The following is a 26,199-nucleotide window of genomic DNA, read 5'->3' as shown; positions in this document are numbered from 1 at the left end:
CTATAATTTTTCTCCTTTAGATAATGTACGGCTTGCATAAGCTATCGCATGATCTCTGTGACCTTCTGTTTGAAGTAATGCAGCACCTAGACCTGTCACTAGCATCTGTAACCAACGTAAGAGGTTTAGAAAAATCTGGGTACCTAAGGACAGATGACGAAATCAAGGCTGCCTTGAGTTTTTTGAATGACTGATCCTGGGCCTCTCCCCCAAACAAAGGGTTCATCTTTTCTTTGTAACTTGTAAAGTGGAGCGGCTATAATAGAGAATCCAGTAATAAATGAACGATAAAATCCCACAAGACCTGTGAACTGTCTTACGGCTTCTGCGGTACGAGGCGTTGGAAAATCACGGGCAGCAATAATTTTTTATTCATTCAATGTAATACCTGAAGGTGTAACTGTATGACCTAGGAAATTAATCTTCTCCTTTAAAAAGGAACATTTTGCAAGCTTTATTTTTAAATTAGCTTCAGCGAGCTTTGCAAGTACTTTCTCAAGGTTCTGGAAATGAGTCTGAACATCTTGCGACATGATTATGAGATTATCAAGGTAAACTGGAAGAGTACTTCCTATCAATCTACGAAATAGATTTGTCATGAGCCGTGAAAAGGTTATTGGACTACTCCGCAAACCAAATGGCATTCTTTTGAAATGAAAATGACCATTAGGAGTACTAAAGGCTGTCAATTGTTTACTTTCCTCATCAAGGGGGATTTGCCAGAATCCCTGCAACAAATCTAACGTTGAGAATACTTTATTTCGACCGATACTTTGCAACAAATCATTTAGAACTGGAAGTGGGAAACGATCAGGTATCATTACTCTGTTAAACTTCTGATAATCGATTACAGGCCTCCAAGTCCCATCTCGCTTTGGTACAAGAATCAATGGAGCATTCCATGGCAAATTACTCGATTCAATTACATCACTCTGTAACATTTCCTCTATGAGTCTATCAGCTTCTGCTCTCTGAGAAGGGGGAAGATGGTAAGCTGGTACATAAATAGGCGTAGTTCCTTGTTCAAGAGGAATTTTATGTGTAATAAGAGGAGTGAGACCTAACTTTTCTCCTGGTAGAGCAACAACGGCTCTATTCCTGTTCAAAATTTCCAAAAGCTGAGCTACAGAGTCAGGAAAATCAGTAGGACTGAAGTGTAGCGCTTGCACCTCTGGCTGAGATCCCTGTTCTCCTGGTGTGAGAGTACAAACAGTATGATCCATGGAGACATCATCCACAACTCGCACCGGTAACGAGTAATGGGCAAAATCTACAACATGAGTGCCAGACTGGAGATGGATGTCGGCATTACTAGTGTTTGCAATATACAATGTAACAGTATCATCCTGCACTGTGTGCCAGGAGGGTTCAACGAATGTACCATTCACTTTACACATTTCACTTTCCGCAATCACATCCGACAACTCAGGCACTCCCTGAACCTTAACTCTTATTCTGGTGAGAGAATGAGAGTGCAGCACAGTGTCAGCAGCCGTGGAACCACTGACTTCAGAGATGGAAGCTGCCAGGCGAGCGAGACAACGAGAATCCGTTAGGGCGTCCCCTTCTAGAAAGTCCCGATACACACTCTCCCTAAGAACTGCACAACTACGATGTTTCAATCGAGTACCCATTTTCTCAGGTATGCTACCACGACAAGGATCTGACAAACCTATGCTAGCGAGGCGGGTGTCAACAAAATTACCGTAGTCTGATTGAAGGTTGAACTCATGGCCCTGTCCATACATGCTACACAAGGGTATGATGCGGTCTTTGATACTAATGTTCCAACGATGGGGAAACAATGCAATATTTTCATCAATAATGGTATACAGACCTAAGAGAATGTCTCCAGGAAAATGAATAATGTCAACAACTAAACATGTTATAGACAGTGACATCATCTAACTTGAGTGGGAGTTCAATTTCACCCTGAACTTTTACTTTATTTCCTGAAACACCACTTAGAAAAGGTATGGGTGACTGTTTTAAAGTAGTAGGGTGCTTACTTTCAATGTCTCTAAGAGCTGAGGGCTTGACAATATTAACTTTTGCACCTGAGTCAAGAAAAACTTTTAAAACTCTACCATGGACAATGGCTGAGACAAGGGGACCATCACTTGAGACTGGACAAGTTACTACTTGTGACTGATGTTGTCTGGGGTATCTGCGTCTTGTCTGGGTCAAATTCACTGTGGTTCCGTCAACATCTACAACTGGTCTAGAGTCAGTGTCCTCTGTCAAGTGTCCAAATCTATTTTGGGTAGCTACTGAATACACAGGGAGGGCACTAGGATTGGCTAGCTTGAATTGGTTAGCAGATGACCTTGGGGGTTTCCCGACGACATGGAGTGAACATTCTGAACTCCAGCATTCTGTGACCGAGTATTATAATTCGAAGTTGCATTATAGCTGGGCCGGGAGTTGTAATTACGCGAGTTCTGATAATGTCTTGGACGCTGTGCGCCTCACCAAGACTGACTGTGGGAGTTACGAGTTGGGGATGCCCTTTGCCTAGCTCTACACTCCGCAGTGTGGTGACCAACTTGTTTATGGTACTTGTAATATGGGAGCCTAGAATGATTAGATTGACGAGGGGACCGAGAGAATTGTCTAGGGGGTGATGATCTAGGGGCGGACCAAAAGTCCCTTGCGAGGTGGTTACTCTTACCACAATGCCAACATGAGGGAGTGGATGGTTGTGGACTATGGCGTCTCGGCAACTTATGAGGAGGCGAATTTGACTGGGGGCTACGACCATGGGTACAGTTCTGCGACCAAGAGTTTTGAGAGTTTGTGGGAGGAGGCTGAGAGCTTGTTACTACATTTACAGTATCAGAGGGTGGCAACAGTTGAGCACTTCGGGGAGCTTGTTTATAGGCGGCATTCTTAATAACCTCAAACACTTCACCAATTTCATGTTTAACTCCAAAATTTTGTTGTTGCTCAATGATCGGTTTCGTATGCTCTGGGGCAAAATGCATTAAAGTTCTGAATGCTATCATCTTGGCCATAGCATCAGAGGACAGATTATTGTCTTTATCTACCCAAGACGAACTAATCATAGCAGACACTAAGGCATACAGATACTGATCGAGACGGCTAGTAAATGCATTAAATGATTCACCAGGCTGCATGGTGGCATTGGCAATTTTTTTGACTAACCTATATGGGTCGAGGTCTCCTTTGTTAACAAAGCGCCGGCGAAAGAAATCCTTAAATTCAGACCAAGACTGGAGGCTAACAATGGCTTTCTCATCAAGAACAAAACGTGCATCACCTTTGGTTGTGTCCACAGCTGACCGTGCAATTGCCAAGTATTCGGCATCAGTAGGCTTAGAAAAACGTGCAACTGTTTTCCCTTCAACCTTACTAAACCATGACTCTAATAAGTGGGATTCACTAGCAAAAAGAGGAATAGCCATTATCTGAGCTGACCTCTGGACATTGGGACAAGCAACTGTTCCCGTTGAGTCTGAAGGGGTTTCAACAGTGGTAGGCATAGTCACAGCCGTGGAAGTAATGTTTGAACGCAGATTATAGTTAAGTGCACCAGGCATCAGAAATGGTATACACAAAAATAAACACTCAAAAAAATATCAAGTTGGCTAAAGTAAGAAAATGGCAGAAATAAAATTATTAAATTGGGTTAGGCAACAAATAATTAAGAACAAGCAAAATTGTGAATTAAATTAGCAATCTTTCATGAAAATGGCTGGAATTAGAAGCATGTAAATTAATTTGACCAGGCTAAGCACAGCAATTTAGAATAAAAAACTGGAAAGTGCAATTGCAAAATTTCATTAAAATGATTCAACACAAGTGGCAAAGCAAGAAATATGGATGTAGCACATAAACTGGACACACATATGTATATAACTGCTATGGTAAAAATTATAATATGAAATGTTGAAGGAATAAATTTCAATTTTAGGCCTGGAGGAATTAAAAAATTATATTGTACAAATCCTTAACTACTACTAAAACAAGAATTTCTTACTTCTCTTGACTTTGAATTTGCTAATAACACTCTATCACCACAATTAATGCACAATGAAATTACTGTGAGAAGCATGAATGTTGAAATCACTCAGGGAAACTGTGGGAGTGGAGTACTGAACCAGCCCCAATATTTAATGTCACTGAATGGTAAATTCATAAGATATTGTGGATATATTTACGTTAAACCTCTTTAAAACATAGCACACGATATCTTAGCTCTTAATTACTTAACTCAGGGCTGCAGGATCTGCAATATAACAGTGGCCAACACGAAAAACGGCGACAAGGCGTGTGAAGAGGCATATGCACGCGGTCCGTCTAATTACCGCAAGCCACCACAAGCTAAACAAGCTTCACAAAGCTTCCTGGCAATACGTTAGTAATGAATAAATATGATATATTTACTCATTATAATGTTGGTGCTGAATGTACAACACGAAAAAACATAATTTTAATCAGAAAAAGTATCTTTTTTATAAAGAAATTAGACGATAATAAAGAGCTGGTGAAAATCAAGTCGACGATCCAAGCGTCGGTTGGGTTAGGTCAACCTAACCTATCATATTTATTCATTACTAACGTATTGCCTGGAAGCTTTGTGAAGCTTGTGTAGCTTGTGGTAGCTTGCGTTAATTAGACGGACCCCATGCACGGTTTGTTTACAATCTGGTGCGACGGCAGCGCTCCTGGCAGCAGTGGCGCGAAGCTCGGGAGACCCCACACTAGAATGATGTTGGGAGCACGAAGATAAACTCTGAGACGACGATATTGCGTCGATGGCGGTGGAGGAAGCACGATTTGCTAGGCAGGAGTTCACAGCAGAGTGGTGTAGCAGGAGGCTGTAGCGATGGTGAGAGGAGGCAATGTGGCGGTGCGAGTGGGAGCTAGCGACGCTAGTCAGACGGTTGAAGTCTTTTTTTTTCCACCAATTCCTCTTAAATAACAATACAACACACACAATGATCAGTTGACACTTGTGACGATGACGACGATTGCAGTAGCTTGAAACACTCACAAGACTTGATGCTATATAACTGGCCAGCCGAGGTTCCAACCTACTCTGAGTCTGTGAGAATACTGAGCCCTGCTGCAAGCACTGCTGGTGCTCCTCTGTCTGGCATGACGTCAGATGCCTACTCGCCTGTGATTGGTTATGTCTCAACCGCCTTATAATTTGAGTATTATACAGAGAGAGACAGAGACAGAGAGAGAGAGAGGGGGGGAGAGAGAGAGAGAGAGAGAGAGAGAGAGAGAGAGAGAGAGAGAGAGAGAGAGAGAGAGAGAGAGAGAGAGAGAGAGAGAGAGAGACAGACAGACAGACAGAGAGAGACAGAGGGACAGACAGAGAGAGAGAGACAGAGAGAGAGATAGATAGAGAGAGAGAAAGGGACAGAGAGAGTCATTAATTAACAACATACTTTAGCTGTGATAACCAAGGACATCAGAGAGAGGTTCCGGAGCCTCCCCACAGGAGTCACGATGCAACCACCACGACGTGAGCCCAAACGTTTCACTCACTTTATGGATGGCCAAGCTGAGATTTAGATCCAGATGCACGTCCATCTTGGCATCCTGTCCCCTTATACAAAGAACGTTGCTTTTCGATCGTATATGCAGCTGTCTAACTCCAGGGAACCTATTTATTGTTAGGTGAACAGGCACGTCAGGGTGAAAGAAACTCTGCCAATTTGTTTCCGCCTCCACCGATGATCAAACCCGGAACCTTAGGACTACGAATACCGAGCGCTGTCCACTCAGCCGTCAAGGGCCCCCATTGTTGAATTTTGATTCCCTGAATTTGTTGTCAATAAAACCTTTAAAAAGTCAAAAGAAAAAACGCCAAACCAATAACTTTCAATATCAACAAAATCCAACAATCTGAAAATCACCGTTGTCTCTGGTGGGGTCTGTGTCTGTTGTCTGAGGTGGGATCTGTGTGTCGGGAGAGGCGGCACTGGAGGGTTGAGGTGCAACCTGCGGACTGTTCCGGCAGTGAAGGGCTCGGGTGGCAGAGTCCTGGTCCAATGTACCAGAGACAACAACTCCTGGGGAGAAGCAGTTGAACTACACGTCTACGGTAGATGAGAAGTGGACCAATATCCCAGTGTAAGGACAGGCGACATTCGCTGAATCCTGTCTGACCAAGAGAGGAACTGTGAGGTAGGGAGCAACCTACCCGTCTGTGGAGGAGACCAGCCTTGCCACGTCTGAGGGAGGACCCAACAGAGAGACCTACTTCAGCATCGTGCGGTCCATGAAAGACCTAAACTTCAGCATCGTGGAGTCCACTTTAGCATTATGAGGTCCTGCAGTGAGCTAAACTTCAGCATCGGCCGCCCCCAGGCCAACCGGAATCCGGGGGCCAACCGGAATCAGGGGGCCAACCGGAATTCGGGGGCCAACTGGAATCCGGGGGCCAACCGGACTCCGGGGGCCAACCGGACTCCGGGGGCCAACCGGAATCCGGGGGCCAACCGGAATCCGGGGTCCAACCGGAATCCGGGGGCCAACCGGAATCCGGGGGCCAACCGGAATCCGGGGGCCAACCGGAATCCGGGGGCCAACCGGAATCCGGGGGCCAACCGGAATCCGGGGTCCAACCGGAATCCGGGGTCCAACCGGAATCCGGGGGCCAACCGGACTCCGGGGGCCAACCGGAATCCGGGGGCCAACCGGACTCCGGGGGCCAACCAGAATCCGGGGGCCAACCGGACTCCGGGGGCCAACCGGAATCCGGGGGCCAACCGGACTCCGGGGGCCAACCGGACTCCGGGGGCCAACCGGACTCCGGGGGCCAACCGGACTCCGGGGGCCAACCGGACTCCGGGGGCCAACCGGACTCCGGGGGCCAACCGGACTCCGGGGGCCAACCGGACTCCGGGGGCCAACCGGAATCCGGGGGCCAACCGGAATCCGGGGGCCAACCGGACTCCGGGGGCCAACCGGACTCCGGGGGCCAACCGGACTCCGGGGGCCAACCGGACTCCGGGGGCCAACCGGAATCCGGGGGCCAACCGGAATCCGGGGGCCAACCGGACTCCGGGGGCCAACCGGACTCCGGTGGCCAACCGGACTCCGGGGGCCAACCGGAATCCGGGGGCCAACCGGACTCCGGTGGCCAACCGTACGCTGGTGACCAACCGGACGCTTGTGGACAACTGGGCGTCCAGCCCTTCAGATGTAGGGTTTCACACGCTGCCCTTCAGGTGTAAGCGTGTCATAGGGCGGGCTGGTGATAGCAGATATATCCGATGTACTTATGTAATTTCACTTCTCCGCGGCACCAATTGCAGAGGTTATCATAGTTGACCTTTTTCCTATCGCGCACCTCAGATGGGGAGAGGCCTGGGGTAGGTTTTGGCCGCCCCCAAGGCATTTTGGGCTCTTCCTTCTTCTTCTTCTTCTTCTTCTTCACTTTGGGTTCTTGTATCGCAGTTGTCTCAGGTGGGGTCTGTGTGTCTGTTGTTTCAAGTGGGGTCTGTGTGTCTGTTGTTTCAAGTGGGGTCTGTGTGTCTGTTGTCTCAGGTGGGGTCTGTGTGTCTGTTGTCTCAGGTGGGGCCTGTGTGGCCTGTGTGTCTGTTGTTTCAAGTGGGGTCTGTGTGTCTGTTGTCTCAGGTGGGGTCTGTGTGTCTGTTGTCTCAGGTGGGGTCTGTGTGTCTGTTGTCTCAGGTGGGGTCTGTGTGTCTGTTGTCTCAGGTGGGGTCTGTGTGTCTGTTGTCTCAGGTGGGGTCTGTGTGTCTGTTGTTTCAAATGGGGTCTGTGTGTCTGTTGTCTCAGGTGGGGTCTGTGTGTCTGTTGTCTCAGGTGGGGTCTGTGTGTCTGTTGTTTCAAGTGGGGTCTGTGTGTCTGTTGTCTCAGGTGGGGTCTGTGTGTCTGTTGTCTCAGGTGGGGTCTGTGTGTCTGTTGTCTCAGGTGGGGTCTGTGTGTCTGTTGTCTCAGGTGGGGTCTGTGTGTCAGTTGTCTCAGGTGGGGTCTGTGTGTCTGTTATCTCAGGTGGGGTCTGTGTGTCTGTTGTCTCAGATGGGGCCTGTGTGACCACAACCCCCCATGGCATTTTGGGCACTTCCCTCTTCATCTTTCTCTTCTTCTTCATTTTGGGTTCTTGTATGTCCCTTGTCTCAGGTGGGGTCTGTGTGTCTGTTGTCTCAGGTGGGGTCTGTGTGTCTGTTGTCTCAGGTGGGGTCTGTGTGTCTGTTGTCTCAGGTGGGGTCTGTGTTACTTTTGTCTCAGGTGGGGTCTGTGTGTCTGTTATCTCAGGTGGGGTCTGTGTGTCTGTTATCTCAGGTGGGGTCTGTGTGTCTGTTGTCTCAGATGGGGCCTGTGTGACCACAACCCCCCATGGCATTTTGGGCACTTCCCTCTTCATCTTTCTCTTCTTCTTCATTTTGGGTTCTTGTATGTCCCTTGTCTCAGGTGGGGTCTGTGTGTCTGTTGTCTCAGGTGGGGTCTGTGTGTCTGTTGTCTCAGGTGGTGTCTGTGGCACTGTTGTCTCAGCTGGGGTCTGTGTCCTGGTGGACGACAGCTCGTCTGTACCCGACGATTCACTCGTCCTGGTAGAGGACGTATCGTCTGTACCCGACGATACACTCGTCCTGGTGGAGGACAGCTCGTCTGTACCCGACGATTCACTCGTCCTGGTAGAGGACGTATCGTCTGTACCCGACGATACACTCGTCCTGGTAGAGGACAGCTCGTCTGTACCCGACGATTCACTCGTCCTGGTGGAGGACAGCTCGTCTGTACCCGACGATACACTCGTCCTGGTAGAAGAGAGATCGTCTGGACCCGACGATACACTCGTCCTGGTGGAGGACAGCTCGTCTGTACCCGACGATACACTCGTCCTGGTGGAGGACAGCTCGTCTGTACCCGACGATACACTCGTCCTGGTAGAAGAGAGATCGTCTGGACCCGACGATACACTCGTCCTGGTAGAGGACAGCTCGTCTGTACCCGACGATACACTCGTCCTGGTAGAGGACAGTTCGTCTGTACCCGACGATACACTCGTCCTGGTGGAGGACAGCTCGTCTGTACCCGACGATACACTCGTCCTGGTAGAAGAGAGATCGTCTGGACCCGACGATACACTCGTCCTGGTGGAGGACAGCTCGTCTGTACCCGACGATTCACTCGTCCTGGTAGAGGACAGCTCGTCTGTACCCGACGATACACTCGTCCTGGTAGAAGAGAGATCGTCTGGACCCGACGATACACTCGTCCTGGTGGAGGACAGCTCGTCTGTACCCGACGATTCACTCGTCCTGGTGGAGGACAGCTCGTCTGTACCCGACGATTCACTCGTCCTGGTGGAGGACAGCTCGTCTGTACCCGACGATTCACTCGTCCTGGTAGAGGACAGCTCGTCTGTACCTGACGATTCACTCGTCCTGGTGGAGGACACCTCGTCTGTACCCGACGATTCACTCGTCCTGGTAGAGGACAGCTCGTCTGTACCCGACGATTCACTCGTCCCGGTAGAGGACAGCTCGTCTGGGTCCAACGATACAATCGTCCCCGTAGAGGACAGCACGTCTGGGCTCGACGATACCCTCATCAGGGCGGAGGACACCTCACGATAGCGCGAGTACGCCCGCTGTCCGTAGGAGATGAGTATATTGAAGGCCTTGAGGAAGACCAGCCAGACAGTAACCACGAGGAGGAGCGTGATCACGCCCACGCCCAAGGACCACCAGGTCAAGGAGCTGCTGGGGCGTCGGGACGCCAGCAGCCTGACCACGGGGACGCGGCTCAGCCACCCCCGCCAGCTCAGTTCCATCATCCAAGCTCTTACTATTAAACTTATCATTTGTTCGTAATTTATATATATATTTTTTTTAAGATTAAGAAGTTTGTATTCTTTTCCTTCAGCAATGAATGAAAAGGAGATTTGACGGTTTGTGTCTGTGTCACTGGTGACTGAGGTGGTAGACTGTGTCACTGGTGACTGAGGTGGTAGACTGTGTCACTGGTGACTGAGGTGGTGGACTGTGTCACTGCTGACTGAGGTGGTGGACTGTGTCACTGGTGACTGAGGTGGTGGACTGTGTCACTGGTGACTGAGGTGGTGGACTGTGACACTGGTGACTGAGGTGGTGGACTGTGACACTGGTGACTGAGGTGGTAGACTGTGTCACTGGTGACTGAGGTGGTGGACTGTGACACTGGTGACTGAGGTGGTGGACTGTGTCACTGGTGACTGAGGTGGTAGACTGTGTCACTGGTGACTGAGGTGGTGGACTGTGACACTGGTGACTGAGGTGGTGGACTGTGTCACTGGTGACTGAGGTGGTGGACTGTGTCACTGGTGACTGAGGTGGTAGACTGTGTCACTGGTGACTGAGGTGGTGGACTGTGACACTGGTGACTGAGGTGGTGGACTGTGACACTGGTGACTGAGGTGGTGGACTGTGTCACTGGTGACTGAGGTGGTGGACTGTGTCACTGGTGACTGAGGTGGTGGACTGTGTCACTGGTGACTGAGGTGGTGGACTGTGTCACTGGTGACTGAGGTGGTAGACTGTGTCACTGGTGACTGAGGTGGTGGACTGTGTCACTGGTGACTGAGGTGGTGGACTGTGACACTGGTGACTGAGGTGGTGGACTGTGTCACTGGTGACTGAGATGCTTGCGTGGGTTGAGCTTTGGCTCTTTGGCCCCGCCTGTCTTTGGATGGTGAATCTCTAGGGTACACAGCCATCTGGGCACTGTCTTGGTGACCTATAGACATGATCTTGTCAGTCATCTATTGTCGAGGACCGGGCCGCGGAGACGCTGAGCCCCAAAAACATCTCAAGGTAGGTAAAGTTGCTCTCTGGATAGGCATATTGACCCGTGATAGTGCAAGGGTTATTAGTGTGTTACGACCCTTGTTACTGAGACAAGCCTCCATGTTGAAGTAGTCAGGTTGTAAGTGTAGAGTATAGTGATGTGTGTGTAGAGTATAGTGATGTGTGTGTAGAGTATAGTGATGTGTGTGTAGAGTATAGTGATGTGTGTGTAGAGTATAGTGATGTGTGTGTAGAGTATAGTGATGTGTGTGTAGAGTATAGTGATGTGTGTGTAGAGTATAGTGATGTGTTTGTAGAGTATAGTGATGTGTGTGTAGAGTATAGTGATGTGTGTGTAGAGTATAGTGATGTAAGTGTGTGTTGAATATAGTGATGTGTGTGTAGAGTATAGTGATGTGTGTGTAGAGTATAGTGATGTGTGTGTAGAGTATAGTGATGTGTGTGTAGAGTATAGTGATGTGTGTGTAGAGTATAGTGATGTGTGTGTAGAGTATAGTGATGTGTGTGTGTAGAGTACAGTGATGTGTGTGTAGAGTATAGTGGTGTGTGTAGCGTATAGTGATGTGTGTGTAGAGTATAGTGATGTGTGTGTAGAGTATAGTGATGTGTGTGTAAAGTATAGTGATGTGTGTGTACAGTATAGTGATGTGTGTGTAGAGTATAGTGATGTGTGTGTAGAGTACAGTGATGTGTGTGTAGAGTATAGTGATGTGTGTGTAGCGTATAGTGATGTGTGTGTAGAGTATAGTGATGTGTGTGTAGAGTATAGTGATGTGTGTGTAGAGTACAGTGATGTGTGTGTAGAGTATAGTGATGTGTGTGTAGAGTATAGTGATGTAAGTGTGTGTAGAGTATAGTGATGTGTGTGTACAGTATAGTGATGTGTGTGTAAAGTATAGTGATGTGTGTGTACAGTATAGTGATGTGTGTGTAGAGTATAGTGATGAGTGTGTAGAGTATAGTGATGTAAGTGTGTGTAGAGTATAGTGATGTGTGTGTAGAGTATAGTGATGTGTGTGTAGAGTATAGTGATGTAAGTGTGTGTAGAGTATAGTGATGTGTGTGTAGAGTATAGTGATGTGTGTGTAGAGTATAGTGATGTAAGTGTGTGTAGAGTATAGTGATGTAAGTGTGTGTAGAGTATAGTGATGTGTTTGTAGAGTATAGTGATGTGTGTGTAGAGTATAGTGATGTGTGTGCAGAGAATAGTGTTGTGTGTGTAGAGTATAGTGATGTAAGTGTGTGTAGAGTATAGTGATGTAAGTGTGTGTAGAGTATAGTGATGTGTGTGTAGAGAATAGTGATGTGTGTGTAGAGTATAGTGATGTGTGTAGAGTATAATGATGTGTGTGTAGAGTATAGTGATGTGTGTGTAGAGTATAGTGATGTAAGTGTGTGTAGAGTATAGTGATGTGTGTGTAGAGTATATTGATGAGTGTGTAGAGTATAGTGATGTAAGTGTGTGCAGAGTATAGTGATGTAAGTGTGTGTAGAGTATAGTGATATAAGAGTGTGTGTAGAGTATAGTGATGTGTGTGTAGAGTATAGTGATGTAAGTGTGTGTAGAGTATAGTGATGTGTGTGTAGAGTATATTGATGAGTGTGTAGAGTATAGTGATGTAAGTGTGTGCAGAGTATAGTGATATAATTGTGTGTAGAGTATAGTGATATAAGAGTGTGTGTAGAGTATAGTGATGTGTGTGTAGAGTATAGTGATATAAGAGTGTGTGTAGAGTATAGTGATATAAGAGTGTGTGTAGAGTATAGTGATGTAAGCGTGTGCAGAGTAAAGTGAAGTAAGTGTGTGTAGAGTATAGTGATGTAAGTGTGTGCAGAGTATAGTGATGTAAGTGTGTGTAGAGTATAGTGATGTAAGTGTGTGTAGAGTATAGTGATGTAAGTGTGTGTAGAGTATAGTGATGTGTGTGTAGAGTATAGTGATGACATTCTTCATATTGAAGATTTAGCGCTGGCTTATAGGAGCTCTACTGCCTCCTATTTACATCGAATTTTCTTATAAAATTAGTATATTTCGAAGCAAAACAATGTTTTTCAACTTCTACAGCCAGCACCGACATTGTAGTAAACAAATATGTTACATTTGTTGTTTACCTATGTAATTCAAAGAGATACTGTGTAGCTGTCCTTGTTGCTCGGAAGATGCGCTGACAATTATTGTATATATTTACTGAATTTACCCAAGGGCCACTAACTATCTAGTGACCTCGAAGAGGACAGAAAGCCGGCGGCTTGTTAATTGGCCCGCCAATTGTCTTAATGATATTTTTTACCTGAAATTTGGCATTTACGGCTTCAGCGGGTAGGCGGTTCCATGGGTTTATAGCCCTCTTGGTGGAAAAAAACATCTGTTTTCAGACCTTCTTGAGAGAACATACTCTCCAACACTATATCTGTGATTGTCCTGTTATCAGTGACTTCATACCAAATGGTATGAGGTACTTTGAGCTCTGTAATTACTTCATACACTCAGGAATATTGGAAGATATTCTTGTGCTGCACCCAGATTTTGCCAGTGGAGGCTAATAGATCAGCATTAAGTATTTTGTTCTCTCCTAATTCCATGTATGACTGGTCATCCTGTGAGGTGAGGATGTTGGATGAGCTTGTAGCTGGTTTTTGATCTACACTGTGTGGTCCTTTATACAGAATAGGGAAGCAGCACATTGCTGTGTTTACCTAAACATGTTTAAAAATACATTGTTTGAGAGGAGTCTTGTAGAAACTGGTAAGAGTAATTATAATATAATGTTTCCATGATTCAGTGCTTACCTCTTGTGAAAATTGCTTAGAGTTGGTAAGTCAGAGTTGATTTGTTTTTTGTATTGAGGCTGGTATTTTCTAAATTGATTCCATGTACAGTATGTCTAACCATCCTGTGAGATGGGAGTATTAGATAAACTTATAGCTAGTTTTTTATCTACACTGTGTAATATTCCATATAGAATAGGGTAGTAGTACATTGCTGTGTATACCTAATCTTCTTAATAAAAAAAAATCAGTAATAAAGATTTTAAATTATAGTTTGTATTATTACAAATTGAGTACTGTATTATCCTTATTAAATCATGTTGACCATGGATCATTAAGATCTCATGTTGATATGTAATAGTCATATTTCTTTTGAACTGCTAATCCATGCTAATCATTCATTAAATTGTGCATTATGTCTCAATTTTTCACTTCCTTGGATATACTGTACAGTACAAAAAGATAGAATAAAAATAAACCAGTAATATTTCTTTCATTATATTTTTCATTTAAATAACTGCATCAATATTTTTACAGCTGACAGGATTTGTTTTACCATACAGGTGCATTATTTGTTAAAAAAAAATTGGTTTATTGTTACACACAATGGTGCTACATAGCCTTCCCAGCTTGGTGCCTTCTTTTAATACTTACTGATTAAAAAATTAATAATAAATACATTTTATTCAGGAAAAGTACATACAGTTGATTTACAAACATAATGTTGGATTTATAGACAGAGCTATTACGTACAATACCTAAAGCCACTAATACTCATAGCATTTCGGGCAAGGTGTGGGGGGAAAAACACAGACTAAAACTTAATAGTAATCGGGATTAGGTATAAATTGTATTGAAAGAAGGAATAAAAAATACAAAAAGGGAGGTTAACATAGCATAAATCAGCAATTGCACATGTTGGTGAACAGCGTTGTTTAAAAATTAGCAAGACATGGGTTGACATTTAGGAGGTAAGTTAGGTTACATGGAGTTAATTAGGCAGTACTTGGTTTAACTCTTAAACTGGTTGAGAGAGGTACAGCCTTTGACATGATTCGAGAGGTCATTCCATATTCTGGGTCCCTTGATTTGTAGATCACTTCTAGTTTGGTTACACACAGCCAAATTGAGTAACAGGAAGAGGTCTTGGACACAAATTTGTTTCATGCTAAATGTAGAGGAATCAGCTGAGTATTCCTCAAATAAAATAAGTTGCCTCAGCTTATAAGGTAAATAAAATAAGCATTTCTCAAATAAGTAGCTGCCTCACCTCACTGCCTTACTGCTACATAGCCTTCCCGGCATGGTGCCTTCTTTTGATAATTACTTGTTCCACACCCAAATTGTATAACAGGAAGAGGTCTTGGACCCCTACTTCCCTCTCTCTTTTTTAATAATCTATATAGTCATAATTATAGCTTTAAGTATTCAATGAATAAAGTTTGTGACATTTTTACCCTTCTCCTTACCTAACATCATTTGTGCAGCATATTTTTATTTTATGTCTCACCCAGATTTAATTTCAAAATAAAACCAAACTAAGTAAATTAGAAATGGGTATGTATAGCTAAGGTACACCCTTACTACTAGGTGAACAGGGGCATTTGGTGATAGTAAATGATCCCATCAGGCAGGGCTCATCACCTTCTCTCATATTTCATGTTCACCAGTGTTTATTTACTTAATAACTACGGGTATAATATCTTGCTATTATAAAACTAATTCTTCTATCATCAAACACATATTTACTTCAAGTTTCAAGCAGAGAATGCATATATAACTCACACGAAGGACTCCTCTTCACTAGATTCACCAGCTATAATATTTTGGTCATGTTCCAATATCATAAATCGATCTCAGTGTTATGTAGTAGAGAAAAAATGACTTATATCCAGTTTACGTAAAGCTATGAGTGGTCGAAACCACACTTAAACCCCGGAATGAACTTACGAAGGTTTTTCCACTTAGGGTAGCTACTTGAATACGGACGTAGCCACCACGAAGGCGCTAAGAGGGAAAACGTTCTTAGCTAAGAGGAAAAACCTTCATAAGTACCTTCCTGAATCCGGCCCCAGGTACTACCCACATGCATAATTCTTTAACTTATAAAACCTGTGCTTATTGTATTTGAGTTATTAACTAAGCCAGCTAGGTTGTGCTAGTTGCCGTGTCACAGGCCTCATGCCTCTTGCTTCAGTTTCCCTGGCTTCGCATTTACCACTAGCCTACTCACTTTATTTCCGCTCAGGACGCTTTGTCTTGTTGCATGTTTACTTTTACTGTGTTTACAGTATGTTGGTTTAACTTTTGCTTTGCCTTATGTTATTAAGTAAAGTCAGTTAGGATGTGCTAGTCGCGGTGTTACGGGCCCTTGTCTCCTGCTTTAAGTTTCTGGCCCTGCATTTATGTTTAGTTTCCTCTGTAAATTATTACTGTTATTACGTGTAGCCCTTGCGGCATATTTGTTGTTTCTCCTGGTTACGTTATGTGGTTTATCATTTATGGCCTAAATGTTTACATTTAGCCTATCACAATTTAATTCTTCAATTGATGCCCTCCCAACACCAGCTGCAGGTTTTACTTCCCGGTGGAAATTTATGCTTGTTCGCTCGACTTTGTTTAAGTTGTTAGGTAAGGCTAGTTAGGCTGAGCGAGTTGCTTCGCTGTTTCAGTTATCTCTAACTTAAGCTTTGACGCCCTGACGGCGTGCGGCCCGCCGTTTTGGTGATTTATAATTTATATTATTTGTGAACATTTATAAAATATATCTTATGATTGCTAGACTTTCAGTTATGAGTTGTATTACTTCCGCAATTTATAGCATTGCTTACGCCTCATGCCTAAAAATTTTTATTATTGGACTCGCAATTATGATTCGTATTTAACACGGCAAATTTTTCCCGCAATTTACACTTTGCTTAAGTTTCACGTTTAATTTGTTATATTAAGGGACTTTCAATTAGGATTTGTATTAATCTATTGCTTTCCCTCTGCGCCATTAAGTTAATTTCAGCTAGGGTACGCTAGTTGCAGTGCATTCGGGTTGGGTCCCCCCCCCATTTTTTCCTCTGGTTATTTCGTCCTATTACACTCGTTTCCCTCATTATATATTCTAAATATTGTGCATTATATTTGACCACCCATTCTTCATCGTTTCGGCAGTACATTAAGATACATTTGGAATGCTACAGAGAAGTTTAGCATGGCCTCGCGCAAGGTGTCATGCAAACTGGCCATTCGGCCTTCCATACGGCAAGCATAAGCCAGTCAGTCAGCATGATGTCGGCCACCATGCTGTTGGTCAGCAGTCAGCCAGCATGTTGTTGGCCATACGGTCGCTAACGTTCTTTGGCCATTCGGCCTTCTGGGCTAATTTAATCTTCTTGTTCCTTCGCCATTGTTGTTTCTTACTACGTAATAGTATTCTATTTAATTTAACCTCATCTATCATTAGGTTAGGGGCCCTTACCTCCAACTGCTATTCCTTTCCCTGTGCTCTGCCCGCTTGGCGCACAACGTCGGCTTCTTATGTTCCCTTTTTTCGCAGCCACGACAAGCCGGAACCCCCCCCCCCCCTCCTCACCCTACTGCGGCGAGAACGCGAGCCGGATATTCCTCTTATCACCGTTACAACGCGCCCCGTGCCTGCCTCCTGCAGTACCTGCCCTGCATCGGGTTCCCAGTCCCAGCAACTAGTCTTGGAGGGACTAGCGGGAGCTTTCACCCATACTCTAGTGTTACTAGGCAACGCAGCGGCGCCGGGATGCAGCCGCCCAGGGCCTACGTTAATATTATTATCTTCCCATATTTGCTGGGCTATATTGTAGTATTAATATTATTCCGTATCGTTACTGTCATTCCAGTATTATTTTATTAAGAATAAATTGTTATTATGGTTTGGCGTTGCTTTCTTAATTTCTTCTATTCTGCGGCACTTGCCGTCATCGGTTATTTACGATATTACATTGTATTCTTACATTGTACGGTTATTTACGACAATGTATTCTTAATATTATCCTTACTACAGTTGCTGGATGCCAGTTCCCTGCTGTCGATTTCACTTTGCTCCTGTTCTACAAGATGTAGCCGAAGTTCACGGCGTACTAGCTGCGGCTTGCAGACGCTCATTGACAACACAAGACTACACTCAGCGGCCACTTAAGGCAGACTCCTTGGCTTCTATTCAGCTCTATCACCCGTCTGGAGGCAGAGATCGGAGATATAAGCTCTCTTCGGATCTCGGTTACTAACTTTAAACCAGCAGAAACCTCTAAGAAGCAAGAAGAGATGTTACAAAAGTTAGAGAACCACTTTAACTCCCTACAACAGCAACAAACTGCAACCCAAGACGAATCAGACCAACTTAAGCTCCTTGATTCTGTCATCATCTCATCACAGGATTTTCCCCATGAAACTGACAGAGAAGACTGTACTGCCATCGTGATCCAGGAATTGCGTACTAAGTTGAATTATTCAATCGAAGCAAGAGACATTAAGTCAGCTTATAGAGTGGGTACCAAATCATCTGGTGCAAACAACAGAAGGATCCGCGTGAAGTTAGATAGCTGCTCCCGCAAGTCAGACCTTATCACTGCTGCAGTCGCTAGGAAATCCAAGGTTTATGTGAACGAATGTCTTACCAGATTCAGACAAAATCTCTTATTTAAACTACGTGGAATTCGCAATAGATCCACTGCTATTAAACATTGTTTTGTGCGCGATGGTAAAATAATAGCTAGGAAGACTGACTCTGGAAAAACTTATGTCATAACCACTGAAGCACACCTCACTTCTTTCCTGGATGACTGTGGGATATCAGCTGAATAACCAGAACATAATTTGTAGTCTCACATACAACCAAAGTGTACTTAAGCTCTGCCTTTCCTTTCCAAAGGTGTTTATTTTTATTTTTATTTTAATTTTTACTTTATTTTTTGTTTGTCATCTTTGCCTGTTTTATACTCTTAATTATTTGTTCTTAGTTAATTCCCTTGTCACTAAACCTAGGGCTTTTTATTACCCTGTTAATTAACCATTACTAAGCTAATTATCTTCAAGATCATTTTTTTTTATGATTATTATTTTTCTTATTATTTTTTATTTTACATTTATATTGTCAGTCTCTACTGATTTTTTGTGTTTTATTTAATGTAACTTCTGTGTCCTCCCTGGCTATCTATTGGATCTTTATTTTACTTCTAAATTGTTACTATTTTATTGTATCTGCTCTTATTCTTGTGTTTTGCTTTATCGTGTATCTTGTATCGTGATCCCTCTGCATCTCTATGCACACTGATATTGATCCTGATCAAAATCTTCTGTCTCATATCTATACCAACCAGCACATTGATCATCATTATTGTAAGTATTTCACAGCACACCAGGCTAAAAACAAACTCCAAAATAGCACCTGTCTATCAGTTTATAACCAAAATGTTAGATCACTTGGTAAACATTTTGACGATTTAAATGCACTACTCACAGCACTAGGTACTAACCTATCGTTCATTATTTTAACAGAAACTTGGCTAAATAAAGACTATACCCAACTCTACAACTTAGCTGGTTATAAAGCCATTCATAACTGTAGGCCTAATAAAAAAGGTGGTGGCACAGCTATATATTACCGAGATACATTTATCTGCAACAGTGTTATTAGTGACAGAGATGACTACTGTGAATATACTTTTGCTCAGTTTACAATTAAATCCCTTAAATCCTCTTTGACTATTGGAGCCATCTATAGATTTCCTAATACTAACATAGCTTCTTTCTCAGACAACCTAAGGAATCTTATTATAAACAACAATCTCAACAAAAACCACATCATTCTGGGAGGAGACTTTAATATTGACCTGGGTCAACAAAACTGCTCTCAAGTTGACTATTTCCTTAACAGCATGAACTCCTGTATGCTAATCCCCACTATCACCAAACCTACCCGAGTCACTCAAACATCAGCCACTACCTTGGACCACATATGGACAAACATAACAGCTCCCCTTGTATCTGGTATAATCTACGACAGAACAACTGACCACTATCCTACCTTTCTCATAGCGAACATGGACATAACACCACCAAAAAGCAAGAAACTTTCATTTAGGCTACACAGTGAATCAGCTTTAGACAATCTTACAGAGGCACTTCACAATATTAACTGGGATTCTGAATTCAATAATACCCATGATATAAATTCATTAGCTAACCTCTTCCTCTCCAAAACTCTAAGCCTCTACAACCTTCATTGTCCCCTTCTTACAAAGCAAGTAACTGACAAAAGATTAAACAATCCATGGCTCACAAGTGGCATTCTCAACTCAATCAACAAGAAACATGAATATGAAAAGAAAGTTAGGATTGGCCTAGTTTCAAAGGAAGTAGCTAAAAGGTACTCATCAATGCTTACCAGTATCATAAGAAAGGCAAAACTTGCATATTATGTGAATAGATTCAATGAAGCAAAAGGCAACATGAAAAACACTTGGAAAACTATCTCTAGTATCCTAGGAACTAAACAACACTCACATAACCAAATAAAACTCTACAAGGATGGGGATATACCGTCAACTGATTTAGAAATGGCAAATGAATTTAATAGTTTCTTTTCATCGGTTGGTGCTAATCTTGCCAGTAAAATCCCACAGACTCAGACGCATATTAACACATATCTCTCAGACAGCTATCCAAACTCTCTTCTCCTTTCACCAATCAGCCCGGCAGATGTTGTGTCCATCATACACTCTCTAAAAACCAAGGCAGGGAACACCAGTGAAATTCCGTCCATTGTGTACAAGAGAGCCTCCCATGCCCTTGCCCCACCCATAGCACTACTGTTCAACAAATCTATAGAGTGTCACACCTTCCCTGATATCCTCAAAAAAGCAAGAGTAATGCCAGTCCATAAAGGAGGCAATCCGGCGGACATAAACAATTATAGACCAATATCAAATCTACCCATTCTATCAAAAATATTTGAAAAAATTATTTACAAACAGCTCTATTCCTACCTCGTAAATTCGACATACTCAGCCCCTGCCAGTTTGGCTTCCGGTCCCAAAAGAGTACCAATGATGCAATCATTAGTCTCCTTGACATTATCTACTCAGCCCTTGACAAAAATGAGTTTCCGATTGGACTCTTCATTGACCTAAGAAAAGCCTTTGATACTGTTAATCACAACTACCTCTTACTTAAACTCCAGCATTATGGAATCCGAGGCCTTGCCCTTGACTACATCCGATCCTATCTTAATGACAGACACCAATATGTAACCATCAATGATACAACTTCTTCCACTCTACCAATTACCGTTGGAGTGCCACAGGGCAGCATCTTAGGCCCTCTTCTATTTCTTATATATATAAACGATCTGCCTAATGTCTCTAATATTCTCAAACCTATATTGTTTGCTGACGATACTACCCTTATCTACTCAAACCTCAACCCACATACACTAAATAATGTTGTGAATAATGAATTAAAAAAAGTCCACTTATGGATGTCAACGAACAAACTAACATTAAACATCGAAAAGACTTACTACATCTTATTTGGAAGCAAATCATCAAATGCAATTCAGCTACAGATAGACAACATTAACATCAGTAATAAAAATGTTGGCAAGTTTCTTGGCCTATTCCTAGACAAGAGACTCAACTTCAGCACCCACATTCAACACATAACTAAGAAAGTCTCTAAGACAGTTGGTATACTCTCCAAAATCAGATATTATGTTCCTAACTCTGCTCTCCTCTCACTATATTATGCACTAATCTACCCCTATCTTAATTATGGTATCTGTGCATGGGGGTCTACCACTGCAAACCACCTTAAGCCCATCATCACACAGCAAAAATCTGCTATCAGAATAATAACTAACTCTGCTTTCAGACAACACTCAGCTCCCTTGTTTAAATCTCTAAACTTGCTAAATATTAACTCCCTCCACACATTCTCTTGTGTCAACTACATTTACAAAACCCTGTTCTTAAATGCAAACCATGCTCTGAAACTCTCCCTGGACAGATGTAATAGGACCCATTATCACCACACCAGAAATAAATATCTCTTTGATATCCCCAGGGTCAAACTTAATCTGTGTAAACACTCTATGCAAATTAAGGGACCTAGTCTATGGAACTCACTCCCTAGTGAATTGAAAAACTGTAAAACTTTTGCCTTATTTAAAAGCAAAACCAAAAAGTACCTAACTTCATCTATTTAGTTTCCTACACTGAGCTTTAAATTTGCTCTGTACCTAGTGGTACCCAATCTCCTAATTTTTATGTAATATCAAACAACCTTATCATTGTGTTCATTGCTGTCTTCTTTTATGTGCTAGCCATATGCTGTATTGTGACTACCAATTTTTGTCAACTACCATTCAAGCTGTCATTGCAATCAATCTTATATTGTTTCTGCTGTATTGTGCCTACCAATTTGTTGTCAACTACCATTTTAAGCTGTCATTGCAATCAATCATAGCTACCTATGTGCTTTAATATACTGTACCTATAATTTTCTCTCATCTTTTTTTTTTTTTCATTCCATGTAATCTGTTATCATTTTTTTGTCTATAAATTTTGCAAGTATTTACCTCCTTAAAATTTTCTTAGATTAAGGACCTGCCCGAAACGCTGCGCGTGCTAGTGGCTTTACAAGACTGTAATTACCATAATTGTATCCTCACATTCCTTATGTACATTCTTGTATATGCATAAATAAATAAATAAATAAATAAATAAGATGGGATGGAGACCAAGGGTAATGTTCCCCGCTCACATTCTTAATTTTTTTTTTTTTTTTGTATTGGACCCGCTTAGGACACAAGTATGTTACAGATTTGGCTTTAAGAATTGGTTCTTATTCCATTTATTGTTTATGTATATATTGCTTTGTTGTATATACCCGTTCTTGGTATATGTATTGTTTATATTATCAAGATTTACAGTGTTTCGTATTATCCCTGTTTATATAGTTGCTTTGTGCTTCCTTGCTGTTCTCCTACTGGCTTTCTCCCACCTTTGCTCCTAGCAAAGGTACTTCGCCCTTCCGTTTGCTGGAAGATTCTTAGAATTGTTAGCCCCCTTCATTGCTACAGTATAGTTATTCGGAAAACTCTTATTCATCCAGGATTGTTTAATTAAGGAATCTTTTAATTCCTGCTGCTGGGCCCCCTCCTCCTCCCCCCGTTTTTCCGTCTCCTCCGTATTGATTCAGCTAGGGTTTACCTCTCGTCTGTGCTCTTGCCTGTCACGATAACACTGCATGCCGCTTCTGCCCACCCTTACTGCCTTATATCTTTCAGCCCGGGGGAGGTGATCTACGCGACATAAAGTCGACGCACGCTCCGACTGGACCAGGTATCGTTTACATGGTCAGGAATCAACACTCTTTGGATCCTACAAGCACAGCGTGGGACGCATGCATACCCTAGCCCAGCGAGCGCCACCCCCCCCCCCCAACCCCCCGACAAGTTCTACCCGGCCCGTGCCCAGTGAACAGGAAGACTTCTCCAGGGCGCTTAATTCGCGCCGCCCTCGCAGAGCTAGGCTCGCCTCCAGCCGACCACGCCCTCTTACCTTTAGAATTGGCAGGGCCACTCAGCTCTCTTGACGGGCTCGCCAACGGAGATAATGGCGGGTCCAGCAACCAGCTGGAACCCCCAGCTGACTACGTCCGGGACGTTGTTGCTCTGCCACTCTGAGGCCTCCTTGCGGCCAGCGGGCCTCGCCCTTCGGGGGGGGGGGGGGGGTCCGGCCAGCTGGCCTGCGGTGGGGGTGCAGCGCCGGTCCCCAAGTGTCCCGCTGTCCGCAGCTAATCCTTTGCCCAGTCTAGGTGCTAGTAAGAGTAAGGAAACCCTTCTCCTTATTCCTTGGTAGCCGGCCCCACGCCCTGGGAAAAACTTCTCCCATTTGTCATATCAGTTTTCCCCAGTCACTAGGTATTTTCTGCCCGCCTGTTAATTCTAGGATTTCCCATTATGTCTTGGTCGGGCTCCGTTAAGTGTTGTGTCTATACACTTTATTTCCCCTTTGTGTCCTGACTGTTATACCTAGTTCTAATTACATTTCATCTGCCATTAGGTCTCTGCAGAACGTGTTTGCCATGTCTAGGCTATGCTTACTACTACGGGGGTACATTTTAAGTTAAATATTAGTCCTCAGACATGGACATGTTACATTTGTTAATTCCTACTTATATTATTTACATGTTCTGCAGAATTTAATTTACTAATAAATTTAAGCCCCAAACGGCTTGTGTATTTTTCCCCCTGGTCAGAAAATTATTTTCTGTATCCCATAGAAAGACCTGATCTACATCTGATTGGAGATTTGCCGTGTCCTCTATGTTGCCAACTCTCATGAAAATCCTAGTGTCATCTGCAAAGGATGATACAGTGCTGTAGGTTGTGTTCTTGTCTATGTCCGATATGAGGATGAGAAAAAGTACTGGAGCAAGCACAGTATCCTGGGGGACTGAGCTCTTCACGGTTGATGGGCTGGATTTTATTTTGTTGACTATTACACATTGGGTTCTGTTAGTCAGGAAATTGTAGATCCGTCTGCCTATTTTCCCGGTAATTCCTTTTGAACGCATTTTATGTGCAATAACACCATGGTCACATTTATCAAAAGCTTTTGCGAAATCTGTGTAAATTACATCAGCGTTTTGTTTGTCTTCCATAGCATCTAATGCCATATCATAGTGGTCCAGCAACTGCGACAGGCAAGAGCGCCCTGTTCTGAAACCATGTTGTCCGGGGTTATGGAGATGCTGTGATTCCATGTATTTTGTGATCTTCTTAGCACTCTCTCAAAAATTTTTATGATGTGCGATGTTAGTGCTATCGGTCTGTAATTTTTTGCCTCTGCCTTATTTCCTCCTTTATGGAGTGGTGCTATCTCTGCTGTTTTTAGTATGTCAGGGATAACGCCAGTATCTAGGCTTTGTCTTCACAGAATGTGGAGGGCCTGCGATAGTGTTTTTTTTTACAGTTCTTGATGAATATGGAGTTCCAAGAATCCGGGCCTGGTGCAGAGTGTATAGGCATACTGTTTATGGCTTCTTCAAAATCTAGTGGGGATAGGGCGACGTCTGATATATGATTTGATGTTGGTATCATATCCATGAAAAATTCATTTGGGTTATCAATCTTTAGTGCGTTTAATGGCTCGCTGAAAACAGAGTCGTACTGCTTCCTCAGTAACTCGCTCATTTCTTTGTTGTCATCGGTAAAAGTACCATCTCCCTTTCGCAGGGGCCCGATACTAGATGTGGTTTTTGATCTTGATTTTGCATAGGAGAAAAAATATTTCGGATTTCTCTCTATTTCACTGATGGCCTTTTGCTCTCTTTGCCTCTCCTGGGTTTTGTATGATTCTTGTAGCTTGAGTTCAATTGTTTCTATTTCTCTACCTAACCTTCTTCGCCGTTCTTGAGATAGGGTGCGACTCTCAAGTTGTTCCGCGATTCGTTTTCTTCGCCTATATAGGGAACGACGTTCCCGTTCCAATCTGCATCTCTTTCTCTTTTTTCTTAGGGGTATGCGGTTTGAACATATTTCTAGTGCTACTGAGCTTATTTTTTCCAGGCACTGGTTCAGGTTTGCATTTACTTGCTGTTCTTCACAGTTTATTTCTGTGAATAAATAATAATAATTTATTATTATTTACATAATGCATAATAAATGAAAATGAATCCCGGGCGGGACAGAAAAGATTGGGCATATTTCCTTTCACCTAATGGGCCTGTTCATCTAGCAGTTTTTTTTTTTTCTACCACAAACGTGGCCACACACTTACAATGCTAACCAGCATATATAGATTTTCTTCTGTCCTCCATAGACAGGGTTAGAGATCAGTTAAACATATAGTTCAGGGATTTATTGAACATTCAACCACAGAAGGTGATTCGGTACTTTTAAAATGCTAAGCTAACCTACATATGTAAATACATAGATACACAGATTTACGTATGCCCTACATAAAGTGTTCGAAGTGTCATTAATGTGCATTTACAAAGGTGAAATGCAATTCTGATCAGCTTCCATATGTACTTTATACACATACATATACATACACACACATATATACGTACATATACCTATATACATGCATATATACACACATGCATTCACATACATTTGTCTCTTTTACTCTGACAGGGTGAGATAGCTGACAGAGAAACTAGTGTGCAATTAAGCACTTAATCACTGAAGGTGATTAAGGTGCTTTTACAAGCTCAGGTTATATAGTTACATCACATACATTGTATAAATGATACATTACATGGTTAATCTTGGGTACAAGTCCAATATATCATCAAGTGTTCCAGTACTCATATAGTAATTACACAGTTCAGCATACCTCAGCCCAGGAGGGCGAAAGTCAGACAATATGGGACATTCTACAATATATTCATCTTGACAGTCTCTACTGATTTTTTGTTCTCTCCACCAAACTTGTGTATCCTCCATGACTATCTAGTGACCTTTATTCTACCTCTAATTGTTTCAATTCTTTTGTTTACTTGCATTTATTGTTGTGTTTTGCCATAATTATTCTCTAATTTTAGCAGACTCAATACTTTGTAAGCTCTTATTGTATTGTTATATTATTATATTGTTGTGTTT

At 43.1% G+C, this 26,199-nt stretch overlaps 1 protein-coding gene across 1 annotated transcript; it reads left to right on the top strand.

The window, feature by feature from the left end:
* Positions 1-2,683: 2,683 nt before the first annotated feature.
* Positions 2,684-9,584, top strand: LOC138363710 (zonadhesin-like). The gene is made up of 3 exons (XM_069323099.1): positions 2,684-2,763; positions 4,247-4,377; positions 8,470-9,584. The coding sequence occupies exons 1-3, from the start codon at positions 2,684-2,686 to the stop codon at positions 9,582-9,584; spliced, it is 1,326 nt and encodes a 441-aa protein (XP_069179200.1).
* The last annotated feature ends 16,615 nt before the right edge of the window (positions 9,585-26,199 follow it).

Source organism: Procambarus clarkii, chromosome 11, assembly GCF_040958095.1.
Source record: "Procambarus clarkii isolate CNS0578487 chromosome 11, FALCON_Pclarkii_2.0, whole genome shotgun sequence".
NCBI lineage: Eukaryota > Metazoa > Arthropoda > Malacostraca > Decapoda > Cambaridae > Procambarus > Procambarus clarkii.
The sequence above is the reverse complement of the archived record's forward strand: the minus strand, read 5'-3'. Positions and strand labels throughout refer to the sequence as shown.

Excerpts from the sequence above, each read along its gene's own strand:
- LOC138363710 (XM_069323099.1), top strand. The coding sequence starts at position 2,684 with ATGAGGGAGTGGATGGTTGTGGACTATGGCGTCTCGGCAACTTATGAG. Across the intron at positions 2,764-4,246 it reads ACTGGGGGCTACGACCATGG|GATCTGCAATATAACAGTGG; the intron begins GTACAGTTCTGC and ends TCAGGGCTGCAG. Across the intron at positions 4,378-8,469 it reads ACAAAGCTTCCTGGCAATAC|GTGGTGTCTGTGGCACTGTT; the intron begins GTTAGTAATGAA and ends CTGTTGTCTCAG.